The sequence below is a fragment of the Physeter macrocephalus genome, chromosome 8 (assembly GCF_002837175.3).
Source record: "Physeter macrocephalus isolate SW-GA chromosome 8, ASM283717v5, whole genome shotgun sequence".
NCBI lineage: Eukaryota > Metazoa > Chordata > Mammalia > Artiodactyla > Physeteridae > Physeter > Physeter macrocephalus.
The window spans coordinates 72,875,566-72,899,012 of NC_041221.1; the positions used below are offsets into that span (position 1 = coordinate 72,875,566).

At 36.4% G+C, this 23,447-nt stretch overlaps 1 protein-coding gene across 3 annotated transcripts in view; it reads left to right on the forward strand.

Moving 5' to 3' along the window:
• Positions 1-23,447, forward strand: part of BDP1 (BDP1 general transcription factor IIIB subunit) — an 87,209-nt gene that overhangs the window by 2,689 nt on the left and 61,073 nt on the right. For all 3 annotated transcript variants that reach the window (XM_024119802.2, XM_024119804.2, XM_028492963.2), the window contains exons 2-10: positions 927-1,203; positions 2,786-2,895; positions 4,330-4,389; positions 5,879-6,007; positions 7,332-7,465; positions 8,444-8,538; positions 17,346-17,400; positions 20,082-20,222; positions 22,623-22,904. In XM_024119802.2, the coding sequence (XP_023975570.1) occupies positions 927-1,203; positions 2,786-2,895; positions 4,330-4,389; positions 5,879-6,007; positions 7,332-7,465; positions 8,444-8,538; positions 17,346-17,400; positions 20,082-20,222; positions 22,623-22,904 (1,283 nt within the window). The remainder of the gene's footprint in view (positions 1-926; positions 1,204-2,785; positions 2,896-4,329; positions 4,390-5,878; positions 6,008-7,331; positions 7,466-8,443; positions 8,539-17,345; positions 17,401-20,081; positions 20,223-22,622; positions 22,905-23,447) is intronic.

The window sequence follows — 23,447 nt, forward strand, 5'->3', positions numbered from 1 at the left end:
ACGCGGGCCTCTCTCACTGCTGTGGCCTCTCCCGTTCCGGAGCACAGGCTCCGGAAGCGCAGGCTCAGAGGCCATGGCTCACGGGCCCAGCCGCTCCGCATGTGGGATCTTCCCGGACCGAGCCACGAACTCGTGTCCCCTGCATTGGCAGGCGGACTCCCAACCACTGTGCCACCAGGGAAGCCCTGAGTACTTTTTTTGAGTGAAGAGTTTATTTTGATAGCAGAATAAGTAGAGTTATACCTGACAAAAGATAAATGATTTTTGCCTCAAACAGAATTTGGTTTGATTAATGTTGCTAAATGAATGTCTTCAAATACTGCAATACAAATATTTCAGAGGTTTGATATTTTGTTTGGTTTAACTGATCTCAAGTTGATAATTAAAGTAAAATGCCAAAAATTTAGATCACTTTAGGAAGTATCGGTGTGGATTATAAACTTAATTTTAAAAAACAACTCTCATTTAATGGTGTACAGTCTGTAAAAATACTGAATCACTATGCTGTACACCAGAAACTAATATAATATTGTAAGTCAACTATACTTCAATTAAAAAAATTTTTTAGAGCTATCAAAAGAAAAAAAAACTCAGTTATCAAATAATTCAAATTAGGCAAATTAAGCTTTGTTTTGTAACTTAGGTTTTTTGTTTGTTTTTTGAGGTACCTAGCATGAGCATAAAATTATGTGCTATAATGTTCTTAGGGATTTGAAGTTTGAAAAGGATCATCAGTCTTCATTAGAATTCCATATCTGTTAAAAAGATGTACTGAACAAAAATTTTATTGCAACCTCTGTTCAAGTCATTGATTATTAATAATGAGATTTTGCTCTTTTGGATTTTTGTCAGACTAGTTGTTAAGCCTCAGATATGTAAAAGAAGATCCATGGTGCCCTTCTTTTTTTCTTTTAAAATTTCAACAGTGATGAAAAGACTGATGGTGGAAAGGATGTTGAAGAATCCAGTAAATCTTCCTCTACCGTTTCACAGAGAAGAAAGCGAGTATCAAGTACTTTTAGTCTGGTTAAACCTAGTGTCAGTGTTCCTTCAGAACCTCATCCTTTATCTACAGTTAATCAAGAAGCTCCACAGCCAAACCCTGTTCCAACAAAAGAGAAACAGCCATGCTCAGACAGATACCGAATATATAAAGCCCAGAAGCTGAGAGAAATGTTAAAAGAAGAATTGAGGAAAGAGAAGGTATGGTAGAAAAATCAGAATTTTGACTGTTGCCTGCTAGATTTCTGTTTTCATGTTAGGCATCATTCGGAGGAAGAACAAGCATCTGTAGCATTTTGATGAGGGAAACGAAACCAAGTAACATCCCTCATGTTAATAGAATATCCCCTTTTGTTTGTTTGTTTGTTTTTTGGCTGCTGGATCTTTCCCAACCAGGGATTGGACCCGTGCCCCCTGCAGTGGAAGCGCAGAGTCTTAACCACTGGACCGCCAGGGAAGTCCCAGAATATCCCCTTTTGTTAACAGAATGATTGAGAAGCACTAGAGTTAATAAGCTATTTTTTCTATGATATTAACCTTTGTATATTTTTTTCATCTATGTCTTTCATTGTTTTTGGCGGAGGCCACAAATAGAAGTTTTACGTGTGTGCACACACATATACAGATACATGTACAGATGTATGTATAAACTAAACTTTCAGTGAGATTTTTCGTGAAGATGTCCAATTGATGTGAGTTATATTCATTTGAATTAAGACAGGTGTAGTTGAGCAAAATGAATTGGTGATGTTTTCTAAATTGACAAATTTAGACTAGTGTCTAGCAAATAGTAAGAGCCCGACAAATGTCAGCTCTTATTATTAATTTATAGAATGCCCTCCTTTTTTTAACTAACAGGAAGGCACTTATCTTGGTGCTTTATTTTTTGGCCATGCCGCACAGCTTGCAGGATCTTAGTTTCTTGACCAGGGATTGAACCCACGCCCTTGGCAGTGAAGCATGGAGTCCTAAGCACTGGACAGCCAGGGAATTCCCCCTTGGTGCTTTATATTCATTATCTCGTTTAAATATCTCAACTGTGTGAAGTGGCTATCACTATTTACACAGGAGGAGGAGGAAATAAGCTCTGAGAGGTTATTTGCTTTGTGTCAAATATCGGTCGAGGATATGGGATTTGAATTCATATCTTCTAAAATCTAAGCCTCTAAAAATGTTCTCTGTTTTATAGAATCTGCCTAATTAGATTTATTTGGGGGAATTAAACATTTGCTTCAAGAATTTTATAAAATATGCAGAATTCCAGCTTACTACAGGGCAAATAAAAGCTATGTATAAATTTTCAGTACACTATTGTAGTTAGTCAGCATCAGTAAGCATGATTTTATACATTGAGCTTTTATGCAGTCCCAGTCACTTTATTTATTTATTTATTATTTTTTGGCTGTGCCACATGGCACGCGGGATCTTAGTTACCTGATCAGGGATCAAACCCCGGGCCCCTGCAGTGGAAGCCTGGAGTCCTAACAACTGGACTGCCAGGGAAGTCCCAAGTCCCAGTCACTTTAGTGTTTTAAAATTCCTTTATGTGCTACAACTTTTTAATATTCAGTTTATAAAGTTTTTCCTCAAATTAGGCATAATTGTGATAGGAATAATGTTCAAGCATTTGCAATGAATGCAACAGCAGGCTGTATACTTAAATATATACATCTAAAATTCTTTTTTAAAATTTATTTTTATTTTTTGGACTGCCAGGGAATTCCCGTAAAATTCTTCTATATTTATAAAATAAAAGTGTATCTCTGTGTGTTTGTGTATCTAGAAGCAATGGAAAAACAAATATGCTGTAAATGAAAGTCAGAGGCCACCAGATCGTTCCAAAATGACTATGAGAGACTTCATATATTACCTGCCAGATAACAATCCAATGACGTAAGTAAACTTTATCTCTATTTTACTTTCTTTGAGTATATAGTGATTTAAGTAAGTATCACTTTTAGAGTACAGTTTCATGTTTTCCAACAACATGTTGACAAAATTTATAGCACATATGATGTCCTTTTTTTTTTTTTTTTTTTTTGTGGTATGCGGGCCTCCCTCTGTTGTGGCGTCTCCCGTTGCGGAGCACAGGCTCCGGACGCGCAGGCTCAGCGGCCATGGCTCACGGGCCCAGCCGCTCCGCGGCATGTGGGATCCTCCCAGACCGGGGCGCGAACCCGGTTCCCCTGCATCGGCAGGCGGACGCGCAACCACTGCGCCACCAGGGAAGCCCATGATGTCCTTTAGGATAAGAATTTTATAACAAAAATTAGTGCTATTTCGGACTTCCCTGGTGGCTCAGTGGTTAAGAATCCGCCTGCCAATGCAGGGGACATGGGTTCAATCCCTGGTCCAGGAAGATCCCACATGCCACAGAGCAACTAAGCCGGTGTGCCACAAATGAGCCTGCGCCCCAGAGCCTGTGAGCCACAACTATTGAAGCCCGTGTGCCTAGAGCCCGTGCTCTGCAACAAGAGAAGCCACTGCAGTGAGAAGCCTGTGCACCACCACGAAGAGCGGCCCCCGCTTGCTGCAACTAGAGAAAGTCCGCACGCAGCAATGAAGACCCAACACAGCCAAAAAAAAAAAAAAAACCGAAAAAAACAAATTAGTGCTATTTCAAGTAACGGTTTTCTTGGGATGGTAAAGATGTCCTTTACCTCTGAGATTTAAAAAAAAATTTCTTTTGTTATATTACTGAGATGCAGTAAAACCAACTAAACAACTTTTCTCTAATCAAGTTTGCCATTTACATTTCTTACATACTATAAGGTGATCTAAAGGGGTGATCTAATTTTTATATCCTACCTCCTCATTAAATACAGTGGCATTTGATTAACAAATCCTCCAAGAACAAAGCTTCTTTAATCAAAGTTAGCCTGGGGAGGCAGAGAGTTTATAATAAATCTCCTCACTGTGTTGTTGATGGTGTAGCAAGTGAATGTAGGAGTAATGGCATATTTTCAGTATAGTCTTTTTCAGGCTCAGTACGTCTTTGGCTTAGTTAAGAGAAGAGCCAGAAACCTAGGTTTTGAGTTGTTTGACATCTAGGAGTTGGAAACAAGCCACTTAGGTTGTTTCATGGCTTCACTGAGTAATTAGAGGGAAGAGTGTTACCTACTTAGGGCCTAACAAATTATTTATATTGATGACAAAAGTTTTTGACTGAAAAATAGAGTGTTCGACCACACCATCATTAATGGTAGTGTTATGGTATATCATAAAAAAAAATTGCAAGTTAAAATTATTTGCTTCTTCCTCAGATAGAACTGACAAAATGTAAATTACTTATTTATTAAAAGGTATGTTTTGACTTGTGTTTAATAGTTCTTCACTGGAGCAAGAAAAGAAAACTGAAAAATCATTGACACCAGTCCAGACAAGAGAGTAAGCATCTCATCTGTTTTGAATATATTCTGTTATGGGTAAATTTTTTTTAAAAATAAAATCAAATGATGCTTCCTGTTTTAGTTAAATTACATGTGATAGGAATTTTTAAATGGAATCACAAGAATAAAAGTTACTGCTTGATTTAAGTCAACATGAAAGCCTCACAATCCTTGTGTATTACATGTATAAATAGAGTTATGATTTTAAATTAAAGCTTTTAGAATTAAAAAGGGTTTGTTTCAGAATAATAATATTCACATGGTACAAAATTCAAAAGGAACAAAAGTGCACTGAGAAAAGTTTTCCAACTTTGTTTTTTTGCCGTCTAGTCCATCTTCCTGGAGGCCACAAATGTTACCACATTTTTAACGTATCTTTCTAGTTCTAGTCTATGTCTATCCAAGCAAATATATAGTTTTTTTCTATTTCCTTTTCTTTCCTTTCTCCTTTCTCCTTTCCCCTTCCTTTTCTTTTCTTTCTTTTTTTTTTAAAGCATTCTGTATACACTGTCCTTCAGTAGGTATAGTTTTGATGCCAGTTAGAGAGTCTCTTTTTGTGTACAAGCCTTCACTGTCATATATTAGTTTATTCCTAAGAAATCTCTCCAAGAGATCTCCTAGGAAGTTATTGTAGACTTGTAATTCAAGGTAGGGAATTGTGGAAAATTAGCAGAAACATTGGGACTTTCTGGTTGTTACTTCAAGTAACAATCATTAAGTAATGATTACTCTTTTTTTTTTTTTTTTTTGCCACACCATGTGGCTTGCCGGATCTTAGTTCCCCAATCAGGGATTGAACCTGGGCCACGGCAGTGAAAGCACCAAGTCCTAACCACTGGACTGCCAGGGAATTCCCTGTAATGATTACTCTTTCTTAGAATCCACATTGTTTTAAAGCAGAACTCACAAGCTTCAGAAATAGGTTATGTTTTTACAGATTTATAGGTTATGTTTCTTTCAATAAGACCTTAAGGAGATAATGTAATTGAATGGAAAGTATATGGAATTTGGAGTCATTATTTGGAAAACTGTGTTTGGCTTCTTGGTCTGTTCTTACTGTTGTGTAATCTAGAGCAAAGGTAATTTATCTTCTCCAAGTTTCAAATGAGCATGAAAAACTAACCCCCAAGGGTTGTTCTGAAGAGGTAATAACATGATCTGGAAACTAATGCTGTAAGGGTTATTTTTGTTAATTCCATACTATCTGGATGGTTTACTCTTATACTCTATTGAGATAGAAAAGATGAGCATTTATTTCTCTTTATTTCTCTTTAATAGAGTAAAGACTCCTATTAAATGCTACTAGATAAAATTTGAGAAAATCTTATAACCATGGCCTTAACAACACATAGTATTTTCAATTAGGTTATAGGGAAAGTGGGAAATAGCTAGAAGGTTGAAAGTGCAGTAATTTGTTTTAGAAGTTCATAATGTTCAGGGAATATTTCTCATAGCTGTATGAATTAACCTACCTTTACATTTGGTAGGCAAGAAGGTAAGAGTACTCCTGATGGTGAAGATAATGAAGAAATAGAAGAGGAGATAGATGATGGGCCATTGCTGGTTCCTCGAGTAAAAGTGGCAGAAGATGGTTCTATTATTTTGGATGAAGAAAGGTAAGTTAAAAAAGAGAGAGAGATAGATTTTGGTTTTATGAGAACAAACGAGCTTTGTCTAATGAGAGACATTGAGTTTCTGTATTTGTCACTGTCACTTAGACTCTAATGTTTATATTTGCATAATGGATGTTATAAGTAGAAAGATGGGTTACATTCATTTATAATTTTTAGAAATTTTTGTAATGCTGTCCTTTATATGAGAAGATGGTACTGCTGACCTGCCACCCCCTAACCTACTACCATTGTTTTACTAATTTTACTGGTAATTGAGATGAGCTATTGAACTAATCACATGCTGTCCTCCACTGAGAGTATATTTCGAAGATTGACTCAGCCTTGATGTCAATATTCAAACTATGTATTATTAACTAATACCATATTCTGGTGTGTGGTGTTAACTATTGAAAATACAATGAAACATAGGTTTAACAATTTTATGATTTTTAATTGACTTTCTGGCTTAATTTCTTAGTTATAACATTAAATTTCTCGAATTTGGCATTGTGGAATTTCGTTGTCTTTCCAATGTGTGTTTTTAAAAAAAAGATAAGGGACTTCGCTGGTGGACCAGCGGTTAAGACTCCATGCTCCCAATGCAAGGAGCCCGGGTTCGATCCCTGGTCAGGGAACTAGATCCTGCACGCTGCAACTAAAAGATTCCTGCGTGTCGCAACTAGAGATCCCGCTCAAGGGTATGAAGATCCGTGTGCTGCAACTAAGACCTGGTGCAGCCAAATAAATAAATATTTTAAAAAATAAAAAAAGAAGTTAAATTAGTAAGGAAGTAAAAAAGAGGGATGGAAAGTCTTCTGACAGTTTTATTAGTAATAAATTGTTTTATAGTATGTAAATTCTACGATAAATGTAAATGTAATACTATTAATGATAATTGTTTTTGCATATTGTTTCCACTATTTGGTGATGATGGTTTTATTGGTAATTAAATTCTTAAAAGCATATTTAACTGCTTTGTGTGCAGGAATATAAAATGTAAATATAAAATGCTTATATTTCGCAGTATCCCCTGTTGGGTATTGCATGATAAGATAATATATGTTAAATATAGGGGACATGCAGAAGTCAGTAAAAAATAATTATTTAGGTGGCCTAAAGATATTTTGTAAATTTTATATTGCTGTTAAGGATTTTGAAAAAAAGTTGACATTTATTTTTGCTTCCTAGAGTGAAAATTGTGCAGATTCTTGGAAAATATGCATACTTCAAATGTATATTATACTTGTGCTATGATTTTGCCATGGTAAATTTCAAAATATAGCTATTAAAATCTCACTTACTATTTGTTTCCTTACTTGTTTTTCAGTTTAACTGTAGAAGTTTTAAGGACGAAAGGCCCCTGTGTTGTTGAGGAAAACGACCCCATATTTGAGCGTGGTTCTACAACTACATACTCTAGCTTTAGGAAAAACTATTACTCTAAACCATGGTCAAATAAAGGTAACTGATTTTCATTTTAAATTGTGTAGATTATTTATTGGAAATAAGGTGAATTATTGTCTTGGTTTCTGAATTAAACCAGGTCTCCCCTATTAAAAAAAAAAAAAAAAAGCAAACTAGCAAACTTTTCTCTCTAGCTAATTTTATTGGCACCTTTCCCCTGCCCCCCACGATGGGACTATACCTCTGACTTTATCTTAGATATCTTTTGAGGAGTTAGCATTATGGTCATTTTGGCTGGAATATTCTTTGTCAAATCCCTGTACAACAAATACCATTTTAATGAAAAGTGAACAATATTTTTAATGCTCCTAATAATGTTCTACCTCACTATTGTGTAACACAGTCTTTAATGATAAAAAGTACACAGTTAGAAAAGTATATATTACATATTGCAAGCTGTTGCTTAGTACTTACTTTTATTATAAAAATAATACAGTTTATTTTGGGAAAAAATTCAGACACAACAGAATAATACAGAATGAAAAGAAAGATTCCCTTCTTTGACTTCCCCAATCCTGTTCTCTTGAGGTTACTTCTATTAGCAGTTTCTTGTGTATTTTTCTAGCTACTTTCTTTCACATACTACTTAGAACGTCTTAATTGCTTATATAGCAGCAGTATTATACTGGTTATCACTGACAGTTTTCTTCAAGGCACTTGAGACCAGATAGGCAGAATGTCTTTTTAAAAATTCCAGCTGCTTTGGTTTGAACATGCAAATTTCTTAAACCATGTTTCTATATAAAAGTTTAAAGAAGGTGTTTATAGATCCATGAGGTTCCTTCCAGTAAAATTGAGATATGTCTATGTACGTGTATGTAGATATATTTCTATGATAAAAGATTTACTGGACTTTAATAAAAAATTTAAGTACTGTCAAATTTATTTTTAACTCAAAATGTATACTTAGGTAAGATTTTTTTCCTTTGAAATAGAAGATTATTCTCAGTCTTTCTAAATCTTTTACTTTTACAGAAACAGATATGTTTTTTTTAGCCATCAGCATGGTAGGAACTGACTTTTCTATGATTGGACAGCTTTTTCCTCACAGAGCAAGGATAGAAATTAAGGTAAAGTAAACCCATTATGTTTGTTGATCGAAAAGAGACTAAAAATTACTATTTTTTTAATGTTTGGTTGAAATCTCAGTCCATCTTTTTTCACTACTATGTTTTTGGTACATCTGTCCTTCTTTATAGCTCAAAAAGTAATGTAGTATTTCTCAATTCTAAAATGAGTACAGGGCTTCCCTGGTGGCGCAGTGGTTAAGAATCCGCCTGCCAATGCAAGGGTCACGGGTTCGAGCCCTGGCCTGGAAGATCCCACATGCCGCGGAGCAAGTAAGCCCGTGTGCCACAACTACTGAGCCTGCGCTCTAGAGCCCGCAAGCCACAACTACTGAGCCCACATGCCACAACTACTGAAGCCTGCATGCCTAGATCCTGTGCTCCGCAACAAGAGAAGCCGCTGCAATGAGAAGCCCGTGCACCGCAACGAAGAGTAGACCCTGCTCGCCACAACTAGAGAAAGCTGGCGTGCAGAAACGAAGACCCAACACAACCAAAAATAAAAGAAACAAATAAATAGATAAATTTAAAAAAATAATAAAATAAAATGAGTACAATCTCTTTAACCTCAGTATTATATTTTCTTATTTATATCTTCCTACTTCTAAAATGGACTTGAGGGAGTACCAATAAAGCCAGTGAAACTAAGATAAAAGAAGAGTTAGGTAATGAAAAGGGGAGATAAATGTACCAGAACTTTTGGGTTAAGGGTAGATTTTGAACACAAAATATATCTCTGAATTTCCTAGGAAGAGAACATGCTGAGTTATATAGTTCTCAATATCTGGTCTAACCGTTGCTTTCCTAGGCCACCTTAACTTTGGGAGCAACCAGTGATACTGTTTTTTTTTTTTCCAGTGATACTATTAACAACAGCAATGATGTTAATCAATTAGTGCTTTAATATACCTAAAAGAATGATCTTTCTCTATCTTATAGTTCCTTTTGCTGAGAAACTTCATTACAAGTTTCCTGGGTTGGAGTGCATTTGAGTGCACACCATGTTGCTACAGTGCATTTCTAATTCATAGTGAGATTTTTATCTACCCATGGGCTTTTTCCTTCATTAATTAAAGGGACCATTAAGAAAGATTTTTTTTTTTTTTTTCTTGAACTAGACTAGGCATGGACTGATTTACTGGGAACCAGTGTACGGTGTAATAGTCATTTTATTTCTGCAAAAGATGAGGCATTTTTTATATTCTTTATGTTCCTTTTCAAATGTTGATCTCTGATATAAGGAGAACAGAATGTTAAAGTTCTGTGAAGGCTAGAAGTTGATCGTATAGGGGAGCCCTCAGAGGTGACTAATGATAAGTTTGTCAGTAGACTATTTCTTTTAGAAGCAGTTTAGACTCTTCCATTAAAAGTTTAGTGTGGTCCCAGCAGGTCTTTGGGCAAAGTATAGAAGAGTAAAAACGGACTAGTGAATTACATCGATTTTCAATTTTTTAAAAAAAATTTATTTATTTTATTCATTTTATTTTTGGCTGTGTTGGGTCTTCGTTGCTGTGCACGGGCTTTCTCTAGTTGTGGCGAGCGGGGGCTACTCCTCGTTGCAGTGCGCGGGCTTCTCATTGCGGTGGCTTCTCTTGTTGCGGAGCACGGGCTCTAGGTGCGCGGGCTTCAGTAGTTGTGGCACGTGCGCTCAGTAGTTGTGGCTCACGGGCTTAGTTGCTCTGTGGCATGTGAGATCTTCCTGGACCAGAGCTCAAACCCATGTCCCCTGCATTGGCAGGCGGATCCTTAACCACTGTGCCACCAGGGAAGTCCTTGATTTTCAAATTTTGAACCAACCTTGTATTCCTGTGATAAATCCCAATTAATCATACTGTATTCTTCTTTTTATATGTTGCTGATTTTTGTTATATTTTCTTGAGGATTTTTTGCATCTTTGTTCATGAGAGTATTGGTTCATAATTTTCTTTTAGTGTCTTTGTGTTTTTGGTACCAAGGTATGGTGGTCATAGAAAATGAGTTGGAAAGTGTTCCCTCTTGTTATCTGTGAAAATTTGCTTAAGATTAGGATTATTCCTGCTTTTAGTGTTTGATAGAATTTACCAGTGAAACCATCTGGGCCTATGGTTTCCTTTGGAGGAAGGGTTTTGATTATAAATGCAATTTCTTTAATACATATAGGGGTATTTATAGTTTCAGTTTCTTCTTGTGTCAGTTTAGATGCTAAGTTGTTGACTTTATAGGCATAAAAATTTCATACTAAAAAAAAAATTTCATACTATTCACTTACCATTTTAATGTTTGTAGTATTTATAGTGATATATCTAATTGATTAATGATTTTTCTTTCTCTTTTCTTTTTCCTTGTCTTGCTAAAGGTTTTTGACTTCCAAAAGTCTTTTAATGAGCCAACTCTTAGCCATGTTTTCAATTGTTTGTGTGTCTTCATTGGTTTTTAAAAAACTCTTTAGCATTTCTTTCCTTCTTCAGGCATACCTCGTTTTATTGCACGTCACAGATACTGCTTTTTTTTTTTTTTTTTTTTTACAAATTGAAGGTTTGTGGCAGACCATCTGCATTGTCAGGTGATGGTTAGCATTTTTTAACAGTAAAATATTTTTTAATTAATTATGTACATTTTCTTTTTAGACATAATGCTATGGTACACTTAATAGACTACTTCACTGTAATGTAAACGTAACTCTTGTGTGCACTGGGAAACCAAAAAAAAAAAAAAAAAGACCAAAAACCTGTGTGACTTACTTTATTGCGATATTTACTTTATTGCAGTGGTCTGGAACTGAACCTGCAATATCCTCAAGGTATGCCTGTATTTACTTTGGGTTTAATTTTCTCTGTTTTTTTCTAGCTTCCTTAGATGAAAACTTAGAACATAGATTTTAAACCCTTCTTTTTTAATGTAGACGTTTAAAGCTATACATTTTCATCTAAGCTGTAAATGTATCCCATAATATTGATACACTGTTTTCATTATCATTCAGTTAAAAATATTTTCTAGTTGCCCTTATGATTTCTTATTTATTTATTTATGGCTGCATTGGGTCTTCATTGCTGTGTGTGGGCTTTTTCGAGTTGTGTCGAGTGGGGGCTACTCTTTGTTGCGGTGCACCTGCTTCTCATTGCGGTGGCTTCTCTTGTTGCAGGGCATGGGCTCCAGGCATGTGGGCTCAGCATTTGTGGCACATGGGCTCAGTTGCTCCACAGCATGTGGGATCTTCCCAGACCAGGGCTCGAGCCCGTGTCCCCTGCATTGGCAGGTGGATTCTTAACAACTGAGCCACCAGGGAAGTCCTTCCCTTGTGATTTCTTCCTTGGCATGTCAATTGTTTAGAAATGTGTTTAATTTCCAACATTGGGACATTTCTAAATATCTTACTGTTATTGTTTTCTTTGACATTCTGAATGTCAAAGGACATAATCTGTAAGATTTCAATCTTTTTGAAATTTGTTGAGATATATTTTAAAACCTGTCATACTTGCGGGACTTCTCTGGCGGTCCAGTGGTTAAGATTCTGCACTTCCACTGCAGGGGGTGTGGGTTCGATCCCTGGTCGGGTTATAAGATCCCACATGACGCACCGCATGGCCCCCCGCCCCCCCAAAAAAAGCCTATCATACTCTCACCTTGGTCAGTGTGCACTTGAAATGAATGTGTATTCTGCAGTTGTTGGGTGTGGGGTCATCTAGTTCTGTCAGTTACTGAGAGAAGAGTTGACACATCTAACCACAATTGCAGATTTGTGTTTCTCTCTTTAGATTGATCCATTTTTTTCCTTTCCTTTCCTTTTCTTTTTTTTGGCACAGATCATTTATTTTTATTTATTTATTTTTTAAATTGAAGTATAGTTGATTTACAATGCTGTGCCAATCTTTGCTGTACAGCAGTGACTCAGTTATACACATAGAGACATTCCTTTTTTATATTCTTTTCCATTATGGTTTATTATCACAGGATATTGAATATAGATCCCTGTGCTATACAGTAGGACCTTGTTGTTTATCCATTCTAAATGTAATAGTTTGCATCTACCAACCCCAGACTCCTAGTCCATCCCTCTCCCCACCCTCCAACCCCCCAGGCAACCACAAGTCTGTTCTCTATGTCTATGAGTCTGTTTCTGTTTTGTAGATAGGTTCATTGTATCTACAGGAAATGTTCATTGTATTCTTATGTTGCCCCTGATAAAAATAAAACAAAATGTCTGTTTTACATTTCTGTTAATAACTTAGTTCATTTATGTTTAATGTAATAATTGATATGGCTGTGTTTAAGTCTACCATCTCACTATTTCCCATTCATTCCATCTGTTTTTTACTCATCTTTTCCTGCTTTATTTGGGGTTAATCAAATTTTTTTAGTATTATATTTTATTTCTATTGTACCTTTTTACTCTTTACATAATATACTTGTAGAAGAAGAATTCTGTTTACCTTCCATCCTTCATTCTATTACATGTTTTACTTCTACTTATAAACCCCACTACACATGAACTTATTTTAGCTTAGAGAGTCTTTTGTTTTTAATGGAAATTTAGTAGATTAAAGAAACTACAGTTAACCCTTGAATAATGCAGGGGTTAGGAGTGTCGATCCTCCTTGCAGTAAAAAATCTCAGTATAACTTATAGTTGGCCTTTCATATTTGCGATTCCTCTGTATCTGCAGTTATGTATCCATGGATTCAGCCAAACTCGGATTGTGTAATACTGTAGTATTTACTATTGAAAAAAATTCATGTATTTAAGTGGACCCACACAGTTCAAAGTTAGGTTGTTCAAGAGTCAACTGTAGTCTTTAATATTTAGCCACATGTTTACAATTTCTGATGCTTTTCACTCCTTCTTGTAGTTCTGAATACCATATCTGCTGTTGAAAAACTCTTTCAGCTTTCATTTTTCTGAAAGACTTTTTTTAGTCTCATTTTTGCTAGTTATACAAGTCTGGTTGGATGGTTTTTCCTTTCAGTGCCTTTAAAATGTCATTCCATTGTCCACTGGCCTCCAGCGTTTCTGATGAAAAGTCAGCCATCACTCATGTCATTCATGTCATGTGAATTGCTTTTCTTTTTTGCTTTTAAGGTTTTCTTTTTTTAAAATTTATTTTATTCAAGTATAGTTGATTTGCAATGTTGTGTTAATTTCTGCTGTACAGCAGAGTGACTCAGCTATACATATATATGAATTGCTTTTCTATGACTGCTTTCAAGATTTTTTCTTTAACTTTGGTGTTCAGCAGTTTGTTTATGATTTGCCCAAGAGTTGTTTTTTAAAAATGTTTTTTCTGCTTTGTTCCCTACTTCTGGTACTCCGCTTACCTGTGTTAGTTTGCATGACATTGTACTACAGATTACTAAAGCTCTATCCATTTTTTTTCCCAGTCTTTTTTCTTTATTTCAGTTTGGTTAGTTTCTGGTATCATGTTTATAAGTTCACTGATCCTGTCTTCTGCTTTCTTCAGTCTGCTGTTAAGCCCATTCAGTGAATGTTTCATTTCTGATACACCTTTCATTTCTGTGATTTCACCTTGGTTATTTTTCTTAGTTTCCATTCCTCTGCTAAGATTTCTGTATCTGTTCATTCCATATTTTCCTTTAAATCCTTGAACATATAACAGGTGCTTTAACTTTCTCATCTGCTAATTTCAACATCTGGGTCATATTGGGATCTGCTTCTGTTGACTCTTTTTATTTCCTTGACTGTGCATCACATTTTCCTGTCTTTTCTCATGTCTTGTGGATTTTTTTTTCAGTTGCATGTTGGACATTGTGGATATGTTGCACAGTGTCTGGATTATGTTTGTTTTTATTTTGTATTTTTTTCCTTTAAAGAGTGTTTAGTTCTAGAAGGCAGTTAATATATTGCCAACTCTCCTTATTCTTCCCAAGGCTTGGTTTTAGGCTTTATTAAGACTGATCCTTACTCTAGGTTTCTCATCTGAACTACAGAAAATAATTTGTGTTACTGTTTTCTAATTTTTTCTAAGGATGGTCATATTACACCATTCTAGGTGTACAAGAAAGAAGGTGATTCATTCCATGTAGTATATCCCTTAGGGCATTAGGGCTTAATTCTCATGCTAGAACCTCAGTTGAGAAAGGCTGCTCTAGGGTGTGATTCCTGTCTCTAAGTGGTGGTTGTTCTGGTGTCTGAGGTGAATGTTTGGATGTTAACAAAATCTTTACATTCGTGTGGGAAGAACCCTGTCATCTCACTATGTTCGGTGACCTCTAGTATCTTCTTTTTGCTCCCATCCCTGTAGTAGCTGTTCTCCACTAGAGCTTATGCTCCTCGCATATGGAACCCAGACCGACAGCCTATGGGATACTTCTACAAGGCTTGTGAGATTCCTCTTTAAATAGCTCTCTTCTCTGTAGAACCCTGCCCCTAAAGATTATCTACTTCCTCAGCTCAGTAGGATCTCTGTTCTCTGTTTGGCCTTTTTCTCTCTTTCATTGGTTAGGAAATTTAGCCCAGGCAGACAGCCAGGGTGAACGTAGGTACATCTTTTGTGTTTCCCTTCTCTCTGGGATTGTGGGATTGTAGTCTTGCTCTGCCTATTGTCTAGTGCTTGAAAATAGTTGATGCACTTATTTTGTTTGGTGTTAAAGTTATTTATGTTGGGTTGGATATGTGGAACAAGCTCGTTACCAGTTTTTGTCAGGGCCAGAGATGGAAATTATGGGATTTATTTTATAATTGTGGAATTTGGCCTACAATGGTTCCTGCCTATGAATTCAATGTCTAATATCAGGGAATTCCCTGGTGGTCCAGTGGTTAGAACTCTGCGCTTTCACTGCTAGGACCTGGATTTGATTCCTGGTCTGGGAACTAAGATCTCACAAGCTGTGTGGGGTGGCCAGAAAAAAAAAAAGATTAACATCAATGCATTCTTCAAAAAAATTTTAAATTGTTCTGGATTATATTCTCAATTAAGTAAAATATGATGTAGCAATGTTTTAGAATTGAATAATGCCTAAAGATTACTGGTATTTCTCTCAGGATGTTTAATTTAGTGATTGTAGTCTGTCACTTTTTATGTGACTTTTGTTACATGTGGACCTGACTTTTGTTAACTTTGAGGAAATGTTTAAAGAATGATATGATATTTTAAGGGAGAAAGATGATCTTCCTTGAAAACTTCTATATTACTTGGTAATAAGTTTTATGAGGAAAAATAAAGAATGGAATAGAGGGATAATCTGTAGGTTGAAAGATGTTAGTCACATGAAGTTTTAAAAAAATAGGAAAGGCTAAACTATAGAGCTTAAGGATGTACGCTTGGATGATAAACAGTGAGGAAATGTAAGAAAGTGATTGCTTTAAAGTCAGGTTAGGACTTCCCTGGTGGCGCAGTGGTTAAGAATCCACCTGCCAATGCAGGGGACACAGGTTCGATCCCTGGTCTGGGAAGATCCCACATGTCGCAGAACAAGTAAGCCTGTGCGCCACAACTACTGAGCCTGTGCTCTAGAGCCTGTGAGCCACAACTACTGAGCCCACGTACCGCAACTACTGAAGCCTGCATGCCTAGAGCCTGTGCTCCACAACAAGAGAAGCCACTGCAAGGAGAAGCCTGTTCACCACAGCAAAGAGTAGCCCACGTGCCCTAGAGCCTGTGAGCCACAACTACTGAGCCCACGTACCGCAACTACTGAAGCCTGCATGCCTAGAGCCTGTGCTCCACAACAAGAGAAGCCACTGCAAGGAGAAGCCTGTTCACCACAGCAAAGAGTAGCCCACACTCACCGCAACTAGAGAAAGCCTGTGCGCAGCAGCAAAGACCCAACACAACCAATAAATAAATAAATAAATAAATAAAAATAAAGTCAGGTTAGTAGGTAGTTTCTTTTGGAGAGAAGAAGGGGGCCGTGAAGAGGTTCTTTATTTTGTGTGATTTTTCTCTTTTTTTAATAAAACGATTTTTTTTTTTTTCCGGTACACGGTGCTCTCACTGCTGTGGCCTCTCCCGTTGCAGAGCACGGGCTCCGGACGTGCAGGCTCAGCGGCCATGGCTCACGGGCCTAGCCGCTCCGCGGCATGTGGGATCTTCCCAGACCAGGGCACGAACCCGTGTCCCCTGCATTGGCAGGTGGACTCTCAACCAGTGTGCCACCAGGGAAGCCCGATTTTTGTATTTTTAATAAAAGCTTTTAGACCACTGATCTGTAGAAGGGAGAGAGATTGGCTGATCGTTCCCTCCTGCAGGGTGTGTTTGTGTATGTGTATGCCCTCAGACTTTCTAATGACCTTAGGATGCATTGAACCCTAAACCTTAACCATCTCCATCTTAAAGGAGGTAATCTGGAGTGGAATTGGGATTGGGGCTCTTTGGTGCTCAGAAAAGCATGAGGAAATATTCCTTGATGTAAAGAAGTTTCTAAACATAAACTTGTCCTGCTTCAAAATTTTGCTTAGTTGTTTCTTTACAGTTTCCCCTCCATGCCATTAAAAACAGAATAATAATGTAAGAGGTTTAACTTGATATGAATATACTAGTTTTTAAAGAGTTAATACTGGTTAGCTTAATTGATTACAGTTTGATCTGTTTCCATGCTAGTTGACTTTATCTTTTTTTCTATCCTCTGTAAATCCAGTTTCCATTGCTAATTCATGTTATTGATCATAAGGAGGAGCACAGAACTCAGTATAAATCTCATTTCTATTTTTTAAAAGCTAAGGGTTTAAGTAAGTTGCCTATTAGCAAAGACGTATTATTTATTAGAGAATCATATGTTATTATAAGAATTTTATTTTGATGCTTTTTTAAAGACATAATCTGCACTTGTTTAATGGGAGAAAATTACCAAAGGGTTTTTGTTTTGTTTTGTTAACAGAATAAATTTAAACGTGAAGAGAAAACAAATGGATGGAGAATAGACAAAGCATTCCGTAAGTATTAAGACCTCTTTCACACGGAATCATTTGGAGATTCTAAAAAATGACCAATGTTTTGTCTTTGGTTCCAGTGTGTTTTAGATTTGTTTCATCCCTATATTGTCATAGGAAGAGTAAGACTGGAAATTTTTCTCTTTAGCAGTTCAGGTCTGGCAGTTGATACAGATCTATAGGCAAGGGAATAGCTAAAACATCAAGAAGCAAGTAAGCAGAGTTCTGAGTCCAAGTAATTAGGGAGACTGAAGACACAATTTCTAAGTGCTCTTTATTCTGGGAGAACTGTATTGAAGAAGAAGTTAATTGTTTCTGTCAGATATTACACTATAGATGATTCCTTACCTACTGTGGTAAGTCTGTCATTCAGTCAGTAATACAGACCACCTGCTGTGTGCTAGTCACTGTTGTAGGCATTGAGGATATCATGGTGAACAGGGCAGATGAGAATCCTGCTTTTAGAGCCTTAAGTCTAATTGGGTGGGGGAGGAATGTTATTGGTAAGCAGGATAATTTCAGATAGTGATTAATTTCTAAGAAGAAAAAAGAGGAAGTTAGGGGGTGGGTGTTTAGATTGGGTATTAAGGGAAGTTCTGTCTGAAGAGGTGATTTAAAAAAAAATAAATTTATTTATTTTATTTATTTATTTTTGGCTGCATTGGGTCTTCGATGCTGCACATGGGCTTTTCTCTAGTTGCGGCGAGCGGGGGCTACTCTTTGTTGTGGTGTGCTTGTGTCTCACTGCGGTGGCTTCTCTTGTTGCGGAGCACAGACTCTAGGCGCACGGGCTTCAGTAGTTGTGGCTCGCAGGCTCAGTAGTTGTGGCTCGTGGGCTCTAGAGCACAGGCTCAGTAGTTGTGGCTCGTGGTCTCTAGAGCACAGCCTCAGTAGTTGTGGCGCACGGGCTTAGCTGCTCCACAGCATGTGGGATCTTCCCGGACCAGGGCTTGAACCCGTGCGCCCTGCATTGGCAGGCAGATTCTTAACCACTGTGCCACCAGGGAAGTCCCTGAAGAGGTGACGTTTGAATTTAGACCTGATTTGAAGAAATGATGTATACCTTTCAGCTTTTAACTAATAGCCTCATTAAAATGAACATTGTTTCTTTTTAAGTCCAGAGAACTACATCAAGGGATCTGTAAAGAAAAACAGAATTAAATGTACTATTTAAAGTAGTTGCTGTATTCTTTGTTTGGAATATAATTACCAACATTTCATGATTAATAAGTGTATTCAGTGTTCATTTGCCATAGTGCTAATCTTAGAAAAAAATTCTAAAGAGAGGTACTTAGATTGTATAGCATGTACATTTATTTTATGAGTAGACACAAAGGTAGATGAGTGGACTCTATACCTTACCAATGTGGTATTGAGTCCTCAGGAAAACCACTTCCAGGAATGGCTCCTGGAAGATCTGGAATATTTTAGTCCTCAACCCTCTCCGTTTTAGAGAAGTGGTCTTGAAACTTTTCGTTATGTTTAATGCATTATAATCAGAAAAGAGTCCATAAATCTATAAACAGTTTTTATGGGGTGTGGAACCATTGTTAAAACCATTATAATAGAACCTTTAAAATTCACTGTGTGATGCTTTGTAGTGGAAATTGTTAAAACAAACAAACAAAAAAACCCAAATGGTGTTTTTAGAACTTATATTTTTAATTCCTCTGAGAACTTTATGGATTATTTTAGTGCTGTGTTTTTCAGAATCATTTGTGTGGAAGGTCAGAACAGATAAAAAGCTGGGTCCACAATAAAATAGGGCTTTCAAGAATCTCAGGTTTGGGCTTAGTTTCCTGAGGCTAATTTATTTTTGTTTTGGTATATACCTCTTTTTCTGAGGCCATCTTGTAATCATCTTGTAATCAAAACAATCTTGGAGCTTATGTATATAGAGCACTATTTTCCCTGTATTCACTTCTCTGTATTTGTAGACATAGAGCTGAGGCAAGGATTGACTCCTGGAGTGGATTCATTCTGGTTTGTTCATAGATTACTCTTTCTGATATGATACTGTTAATAGGTATTTAGTGAGAGTGGTCCTGTTCAATATTCATTTACTATCCTCTTTGCTGATATTTGGAAGAGTAAGAGTTAATAGTGAAAGAGTTGTAATAAAGTGAGGATATAAAGTGGTGGATAGGTTTTTAAGGACTTCTTCATCATCCTAGCCTTTTAAAAAAGTATATTTATAATTATGGACAGTACAATTTATAGTTTGAGTTTTGACAAAGAGTACACCTGTGTAACCACAACACAAAACAAGCCATAGAACATTTTCATCACTCCAGCCAGGCCACTTCTTTCACTTTCTAGTCAATCTCCACTCCTAATCCTGACCCAGGCAACTACTATTTTCATTTGAATCATCATAGGTTAGTTTATCTTGTTTTAGAACGTCTTATTCATAGAATCATACGGTATATACTCTTTTGTGTTTGGCTTCTTTCACTCAGCATGGTTTTTTTTTTTTTTAAACTAATATAGTTTGTTCCTTTTTATTGCTCAGTGGTATTCTGTTGTGTGACTATACTATAGTGATTAGAATTCTTTGTCCGTTCTGCTGCTAAGCCCATTCGCTTTTGATGTTATACTTAAGAAAAATTGAAACTTGAAAGTTCTTTTCCTTTTTTTAAAATAAAAACTTGAAGTTTCTTTTTTTTTTTTATTTTTTTAAACAGAGGAAAAGCGCCCTTTTGACTTCGATTTTTTTGCTCATTTGCTTCAGAAAGTTCTTGCTGAAGAAGAGAAAAGAAAACAAAAATCTGTTAAAAATCAGACTTTAAAGGAGAAATCCTCTAAATCACGGAAAAATGTAAAAGGTATTTATTTAAAAGAAAGTGTGTTATTTTACTTAATAATAATAGGCTTGCAATATTGTCCCTCAAGTCTTAGGGTGTGCATATGTAGTTCAGGTAGTTGAGATCATCAGGACATCTAATTGGAGGGAATTGATTTTTCTTCAATCTTCTAGTTATCTGGCCCCAAACAGCAGCTCCCTTTTAAATTTTATAATTGGATGGCTGGGCTATTTGACATCTTTCTTGCATTGAGGGCATAGTTGTAGCTAATAAAGGAGCATCAGAATATTGGGGTGTCATGTTTGGTTACTTATTATCATTTTTCTCTGTAAAACAAATCTGGCACAAAAGTCTAAAAAAAAAAAAGGAACTCTAATACTTTGGGCTTGTGACTCAACTGTATTGTTTGAGCACACCTTATTTCTGAGGGTTAATGTTGACTTGTAGCAGGTAGGAAATTGTTTATATGTGGGTATTTCTATTTTTAGGCTTATATTTTCTTAACTATTTGAATTCTGATCTGAGGACAATGTTTAGCTATAATCACATAATTTAAAGAATCTTTGAACTACAGGGAACCTTATATATTAGTTATACATTCTAGCCCCTTTCCTTTTGTTTTAATAACCCAGAAATAGCCTCAGAGATCCTAAGTCATTTTTTCCTAAGGTCTCACAGTGTTAGTAGTGGTAGAGGCAGGACTCAAGCTAGGACTGTGAGAGCCTGTGTAGGGGGACCCCAAGAGCACCCCCAGGTTCAATTATTTGCTAGGACTCACAGGATTCAGCTTATAGTTGTACAGACAACTGAGATTTATTACAATGAAAGTATACAGAGCAAAATTGGCAAAGGGAAAGGCACATAGGTCAGAGTCTAGGGAAAAGCAGTAAAGCTTCCAAGAGTCCTCTCCCAGTAGAGTCACACAGGATGTGCTTAATTCCCCAACAACAAGTAGGAATGAGGTATGTGAAAAGCTGTCTACCAGGGAATCTTGTTAGAAAGTCAGCACCCAAGATTTTTATTAGAGGTTGGTCATGTAGACACCTTCTTCCTGGAATGTAGCAGAGTTCAAAACTCCCAAAAGGAAAGCATTTGTTCAGCATAAACCACATTGTTTGTTTAAACAATTTAGGTATAGCGAGCCACTTTTGTCAGTTAGGCTGGTGGGAACTCTCCCCAAACCCAGGTTTCCAGACACAGCCCAAGGGCCAACCTTTTAAGCAGGCCTTTCAAAGGAGAGCAGTGAGGCCTGCTTTGTTAACTCCTTCTGCACAGAGCCAATATAGAACTTCTTTTTCTAGAGCGTAGTGCCCCTATCTTTTTAAGAGTAGTATTGATGGGGCTTCCCTGGTGGCGCAGTGGTTGAGAATCCGCCTGCCGATGCAGGGGACACGGGTTCGTGCCCCGATCTGGGAAGATCCCACATGCCGCGGAGCAGCTGGGCCCGTGAGCCATGGCCGCTGGGCCTGTGCATTCGGAGTCTGTGCTCCGCAATGGGAGAGGCCACAACAGTGAGAGGCCCGCGTAACGCAAAAAAAAAAAAAAAAAAAAAAAAAGGAGTATTGATAACTGCAAAGTTATTTCATTCTTTAGTCATTTTTTTTACTTACATAGCCCTGGGAAATTAAAATAGATATATTAATCTATCACTAATCTTGTGGTTATTATGTTACATTGATAGCATAAGTAACTCACTGTATCTTATTTAATGTGAGAACTTTTCAGGTAGTTTGTTACAAGTCTCAGAATTTAAAAATTGCTGATTATTATTCTGATAAAGAATAAATCCAGCATATTTTCTTAGTTTTAAAATCTTGTTTTGACTTTTTTTGAATAAAAATAAATAACATTTTATTATTTTTGTTTTTTAAAATGTAATTCATTATTTTCATCTTTTGATACAGTTAACTATTAATATGCCTTCAAAAAAAGGCACTAGAAATTGTTTTAAAATATTTGTTCATAAGGTTGTTCATTGAAAAACAAAGGATACAGAAAATAAAATACTTGAACTCTCTCTTGTACCCTGCCCTCAAAGTCTTCAGCTTTCTTAGGGATGATTGTTAGTAAACTCTTTTCTATGCCTATATATGTGTATGTGTCTTAGAGTATATGTAATTGTTTTTCTTAAAATAAAAGTGTGGTGATACTGTGTATATTGTTCTGCAACTTGATTTTTTTTTAAGGCAACAATATTTTTTGAAATCTTGTACATGACTACATACAAACCTACCTCATTGTTATTTGCTGCATGGATTTCTATAGCATAAATGTATTATAACTTATTTAGTCATTCTCTATTGGACAGTTTAGGTTGTCTTTAAACTTTCGCTCAGACATCCTTAAGTGTTTATCTTCTCCACCGTTAAGAATTTTTCTGTAGGTTGTTTTTATATTTATAACAATTTCTCTTACTTTAAGTGAAAAAAGTTGCCAGTGAAAGAGTGAATGATAATCCAGATGAGTCTGTGAGCACTAGAATTTCAGACACAGAAGGATCTCAAAAGGATGCTCAGACAGTTGAAGAAGAACAGCAGTCTCTGACTTTATCAGGACAGGATTCAGAACAGAATGCATTAGAACAAGATATAAATCAAAAGAAAAGGAGAAGAAAGAATCAGGATGAAGGTAGTGAACAAGAGGTAAATCTTTCAGGAAATGCCACTGTTCAGCCAGGCTCTTCTAAAGGAGAAAAACACAAAAGTAAGTGTATTACATATTTTAATAGCCCCTATATTACTTGTGAAGACATGTACACTAAGATCATGTATAAATTAACTACTTTTCTTCTGGATAGTAGCAACTAATAATGCTTATTAATTGGTTCTGTATTCACGGTACTGTGTTAAACCCTTTTACTTTTAATTTAAAGAAAAAACGTTTATTAAAAAAAGAGTGAAATGGGGAGATATTTCTCTCAAGTTTGTCTCTGAGATGTGTTACCTCCTATGTACTCGCATTAACAATTATTCTAAGTCACGTGCATATAATTAAACGTGTATTGTGTCTGTTAATAAATCACAGGTTTTCATGTTCTGCCTCTACAGAGCACCTCTATGAACCCCAAATAAGTTGTTTAATTTGTATAAAAGGTACTAGAATAAGTGTTCCTCTCATTTTTCTTTTTAAAAACTTCCTAGTGTACAGACATTTTGATACTTGTGAGTCACTAGGGAATGAGAGCTAAGAGTTTAGGGAAGTCTCGGTCTCTTTCTTTAAGAATTCACATATAGATTACTTAAAGCA